General features: G+C 35.8%; 1 protein-coding gene across 2 annotated transcripts in view; it reads right to left on the bottom strand.

The window, feature by feature from the left end:
* Positions 1–288: 288 nt before the first annotated feature.
* MKKS (MKKS centrosomal shuttling protein) overlaps positions 289–6,000 on the bottom strand; it is a 29,117-nt gene continuing 23,405 nt past the window's right edge. The window contains exons 3-5 of one of the 2 annotated variants that reach the window (XM_015149380.3): positions 3,741–3,916; positions 2,723–2,833; positions 289–792 (exon numbers count right to left, since the gene is read on the bottom strand). In XM_015149380.3, the coding sequence (XP_015004866.1) occupies positions 352–792; positions 2,723–2,833; positions 3,741–3,916 (728 nt within the window). In that variant the 3' untranslated portion in view covers positions 289–351. 2 annotated transcript variants of the gene reach the window in all.

The following is a 6,000-nucleotide window of genomic DNA, read 5'->3' as shown; positions in this document are numbered from 1 at the left end:
AAACATGTATATCCAAACTAGAGCATGGATTAGGAGTCTTTTTATTTGTTTGCTCTCAAAATGATGCCAAAATAACAATAAAAATTTAGAACAATGTACAGCAGTCACTATAGAATCCCTAAGATAACTATAATATTTTAAAATAAATAATGCTTCATATTTTTATTATTTCATGGCATTTCTATTCACGAATCACCTTTTTTCCTAAATAAGTGTATCTATAATTTTATGAGTCATTTGTCCAAATATGTAGAACAGGTCTTTGGGAGAGAACAAATACACTCACAATTTTTCTTAATTGCCACCAGACTAGTTTATTTGTTTCTTTCGTAATACAAACATGCTATTCTCTTAGTTTTTATCTTCAATAACATATGAGAGATCCAAAATCAAATTGGCTGTCTCTACAGCCACCTGTAGGCCACTAAGCTTTGCAGTCAAACAGTCCAAGGTCAGGTTGCTGGCTGAGCCCACAGCTTCAAGTGGAAGGCAGGTTTGTGGCACAAAAGGATGACGTGTGCTTCTTAAGAAAGACCAGCTGAGTTCTTCCTGGCTATTGTATAATCCACAGCCACAATGTGAAAGCAAATCTGGCCAGTTAGCAACACAGGGAGAATCTGCCTGAACTGACCAAAGGTGTCCATACTTCATGTCAGTGAGAATTTCACCTCCATCATGTTCTAAAGAGCCAACAACAGATTCTAGGGCACTGCAAAATGCTTCAGCAATTAGTTGAAGTTCTGTTTGAGTACATTCATCATCTTTGAGAATGCTTTTGGGGTCGTTGTGAGTCTAAAGAGTAATAAAAACATTGAGAACACATACAAAGCAATTAATATAAACTGTTTAAGAAAAATAAGATACTGAATCAAAATCTTATTCCTAAAGTTACTACTTACTTTCATTTAATTTGGGGTTTGGTACAATGCTAATGGGCTTGTATGGGTCAGTCGGCCAGGCTGCAAACCCTTAACTAGGTTGGTTATAGTAAAAATGTATATACTACCAGTCATGTTACCAGAATGGGTGACTCAGGATGACCCCATCATCAGCTTATTCTGAATGAGGCGTGGTAGTGCCTCTTTAATACATGAAGAACAAGGCATAATGCATGTATTACAGGTTTCTCTGCACACAGGAGGAAGTTCCTGAAGACTGATGTCTCAAATGCTGTACTTATTTATCTCTGCAAAATGTTTGAGATTTGTTTAAAATGAGAATGCACATATTTTTATTTGGAAATAATGATGTAAATTTTCACATCAATGTTTTAAAAAGGAATATTCTTCTCTTTAAATTAATGAAAAGGTAGTAAGACCATAAACTGTCTTCTGGTTTCACTATTTAAACAAGTTTATCCTAGAAATTCCAAGATAAAAAGAAAAATTAATATTTAGCCATGTACCACATACCAACGCTTCAGTCAATGACAGACTGCATATACAACAGTGGTCCCATAAGATTAGAAGGCCATATTTTTACTAACCTTTTCTATGTTTTGATATGTTTAGATACACAAATACCATTGTGCTACAATTACCTACAGTATTCAGCACAGTAACCTGCCGTAAGGGTTTGTAGCCTAGGAGCAATAGGCTAAACCACATAGCTTAGGAGTGTAGTAGGCTCTACCATGTAGGTTTGTGTAAGTACACTCTATACTGTTTGCACAACAATATTGCCTAATGATGCATTTCTCAGAATATATCCTTGTTGTTAAGCAACATGTCTGTATTAGCAAACTAACAACTGAATGATGGTTTAAAAAATCCATATCTTAACTGCTTAAAAACAGTGACTACTTTCCGACTCAAGACACCTTCTTCCTGCAAAAAACTTTCTCTAGTTTACTCAATTCCATTTCAGAACACATTATTGTCCATTCAGCACCAATAGATTGGCACGAATTTTGTTTTCCATAATGTATATTCTGATAACTTTTCATGAAAGTGCTTTATCTTCAAACAGATTCTAAGTTACTTGGGGAGGGACAGGGCATGTTTACCCAATGAATCGACTGCTAACATCTGGAAAACACCTATACCATTTTGTATCCATTTTCAAATAAAGTAGGCCAGTACTTATGACATAATCAGAACTACAATGCACTAAACTTATCTGAGAGCTGTCAGGAAATGGAGTTTCCCAGACTAATCAAAAAATTCTATTTAGTAGAATTAATAAATAACATACATAAATACCAATCTTAAAATTAGAATCTAATATGTGAACTGCTTAAATAAATGAAACTGTTTTCTTGACGCTCTAGAAGATACTTAAGTATTCTGTAGAAACTTGGCCCTTTTGTTTGTGAACATCAATTATTACTGTATTGCAGCAGTTGAGATCTCTAAGAGAACTCCCAATAACAGGATGCTAGCTTCAACATGCAGTACATGTAGACAATACTCAAAGAACGTGATCATTTGCTAAAATATTATTTTTATAATAAACCATTGTAATAAAGATATTACCTTATATTTACCTTGTTATTTCCCTCAAGTGTTTTGGATTATGTATTTTATTTAGACTACTGAAAAATTCAGTGTTAAAGGCTACAATTTTACCTATATAACAAACCTATACATGCACCCCTTAACCTAAAATAAAAGTTAAAACTAACAAACAAAAAGGCTACAGGATATTATGATTTTGGATTATTATCTCATAAAACAAAAGTTGCTGAGAATTCAGGTAATCCGAAGAGGATTATCTTATGTACCTTGTGTCTGATATATGCAGCCAGATGAGTTTCAGTACAGCCACCTCCCAACAAAGCCCACGGTTCCTTGAGTGTTAACTGCAGGACATGCAGTGCCGTCTGACACGTGAGCTAAGAAAAACCCCAAATCATCAGAATCAGACATTCACATCATATACACACACAAAAAGTCATGCTCTCAAAGCATCACAGTGAATACAAAGAGTATGATTTTAATTGCAAAAGAACAAAACTTGTGCTGTGCCAAGGTTGTCATGTGATTAAAACATTCTGAATAATAAGGTTTAGAGATTAAAGGAAGATACTTTAGTCAGAAGTTTGTTTCATGGAGCCAGATTAGTATTTTCTTTCGTATACACTTAGCTCTTCAAATTGAGACTGACAAATATATGGCCTCAAAATATCTGGGTCAACAAGGTTTGCTGGCACATCCACTAAAAAAAATTATTTCAGTCTAAATAATAAATTTATTTTGAATTGTTTTGGAAATAATACAGTTACATCCCAGCAATAATAAATAAAAAAAACCACACAGACCTTTAACATTTACTAAGGATATATCCTTGAGCATACATGAATCTTTAAAACTTGTGACCAATCCCACAGATGTTCATTTCCCTTGTATAAAAGTTGAATGTATTATTGCTGGCAGAGAACAGGAAACTCTGCTAAGCAGTGGATGATGGATATTGACTGCTGAACTCATTTTCCAAGTGAATTATTCATACACATTAGCATCAAAGACTACACAATTCAAGTTAATTTCTTAGAAAAGTTCACATGTCAACGGCCTTTTAGGTTTCTTGTCAATAGTAGAAATAATAAATGGCAACACATGCCAAAATTATTATAATGCCACAGGCATTTAAATTAGCTTACTTGTGACTCTGCATCAGTCATTTTAATTTTTGCTTTCTATACTACCTAGGGAAGCTACGAAAAAAAAATTCATAATAACTGTTGAGTGACTAATTCCTCCCTCAGCCCCTGCATATAGAATTCAAAATTCATTACCTACCTTCAGCTCATCCCAGGCAGTGTCATTTCTGTTGCAGAGAAGCAAGCTGCAGATTGTTGCTTCATTAGGGATAAGATGAAAAAAATGTTTGGAGCCAAATTTTGCAGTGCACACATCTTTCACACTTCCATAACTATTAGGAGATATTGAGCCTAGGGATCCAATAGGCTGTGTTCCTATTTTTTAAAGATTAGAAAATACAAGATGTATAAGCAAAAGTGGAGCAAACAACCATTTAAAAGTATACTTATTCCTAGCCAACATAAAAGCCCCATAAGCATATAATTTAAAATATGAAATATAGGATAAATAAGATGAATCTCCCTAAATTGCTAAGTTATATTCTGCTACTAAAATGATATACAAATAAAGTAAAGCAGAAGTTATTTTGGTTTACAGAGCTCTTTGAAAATCTATTAGAAGTCATTTTGTACTCTCTTCCCAGAAAAGGGGGCATACCATTTTGCATACATTTTCAGGGAGTTCAGAAACCCTCAAAGCCCACTCAGGGATTAGAGACCCCAAATTAAGAACTTCACTAATTTGGATTAAGGGTGATGTGAGGTGAGAAGCTATTTTTAAAAGGAATTATTATTTTCAATTTAAAATAAATGCAGCTATTCAAATGCTTGTGTAGTTGAATTCCTTCGGGGCTCTACATAGTGAATACGTAAGAACTAGTTTTTTGTCTAGCAACGATTTATAAAATAGCTAACTGAATTATACCAAAATAAAGTGACATGCTTATTTCACTGTTATTATTTGATATATTAAGTATTTTGTCCTCCTACCCGCACATGTAAAATAGTAAAGTTTTATAAGCCACAAGTAAAAATACGAATAAAGAAGTTAGGGTGACTTGAATTTTCCAAATCTCCAAATGTAATGGAAGTTATTTAAGAAAAGAAACCTACACCAAACTCCTACAAGATACAATACTAATTTAAAGTCTAAAGCTATAATTCTGAGCCATTCACCACTTTGAGCTAGTTTCCTTTTCTTTCAGACTCACCTATAAAAGATGGTTTCTTTCAAACTAATGGGGTTTAGTTTGAAAGTCTAAAATCTTGGCCGGGTGTAATTACATGCCTGTAATCCCAGCACTTTAGGAGGCTGAGGCGGGCATCGCCTGAGGTCAGGAGTTCGAGACCAGCCTGGACAACATGGTGAAACCTGGCTAAAAATACAAAATGTAGCCAGGCGTGGTGGCAGGTGCTTGTAATCCCAGCTGCTCGGGAGGTTGAGGCAGGAGAATCGCTTGAACTCCGGGGACGGAGGTTGCAGTGAGCAGTGAGCCGAGATCGTGCCACTGCACTCCAGCCTGGGCAACAGAGCGAGACTCCATCTTAAAAAAAAAAAAAAAAGTCTAAAATGCTATAAACACTTCCAGCTCAAAAAATTTATAGAATATAATCACTAAACAATTTCACTTATTTGAATATTGTTTACTTCTGAAGTCTTCAAAATAACGAATACTTTAAAAAAGTGATCTAAGTAAAAAAAGCCAAAATCTTAAATAGTGTAATTTCTTTCACATGGTGGGAACAACAGATTCTAGTGAGAAGACTGGCTCTACTGCTTGAGTCACTGGATGCTGTCACTCATGTCATTTAACTTTCTGCCTCTGTCACATGAGAGGCAAGTGGGGATAATAATGCATACTTCACAAATAAATCAAATGTTAAAAATGCTCCAGGCCGGGCACAGTGGCTCACGCCTATAATCCCAGTACTTTTGGAGGCCGAGGGGGGTAGATCACCTGAGGTCAGGAGTTCAGGACCAGCCTGACCAATATGGTGAAACCCTGTCTCTACTAAAAATAGGAAAAATTAGCCGGGCGTGGTGGTGTGCACCTGTAGTCCCAGCTACTAGGGAGGCTGAGACAGAATTGCTTGAACCCGGGAGGTGGAGGTTGCAGTGAGCTAAGATTGCGCCACCCCACTCCAGCCTGGGCGACAGAGTGAGGCTCCATCTTAAAAAAACAAACAAACAAACAAACAAAAAAACAACAAAAAAAACAAAAAAACCTCCGTAAGCTGCAATACGTTTCACATGTGGCACCCATCCACAGTATCACCCATTATGCAACCTATATCATTAATAAATAGGAATTTTGTTTGAAGGCCTGAAATGAGGTAATGTTAACTTAGATACACCAGGGGAGATAGGTAAGGCCAAAATCATACTTCATCTACCTAAAAGTTTACTTGTGCCACGTACCTGGTACAGTTTTCCGCCTCTTCTTTTTCTCAAAAGGTCT

Source organism: Macaca mulatta, chromosome 10 (genome assembly GCF_049350105.2).
Source record: "Macaca mulatta isolate MMU2019108-1 chromosome 10, T2T-MMU8v2.0, whole genome shotgun sequence".
Classification (NCBI taxonomy): Eukaryota; Metazoa; Chordata; class Mammalia; order Primates; family Cercopithecidae; genus Macaca; species Macaca mulatta.
This window is presented reverse-complemented; position numbering and strand designations above follow the sequence as displayed.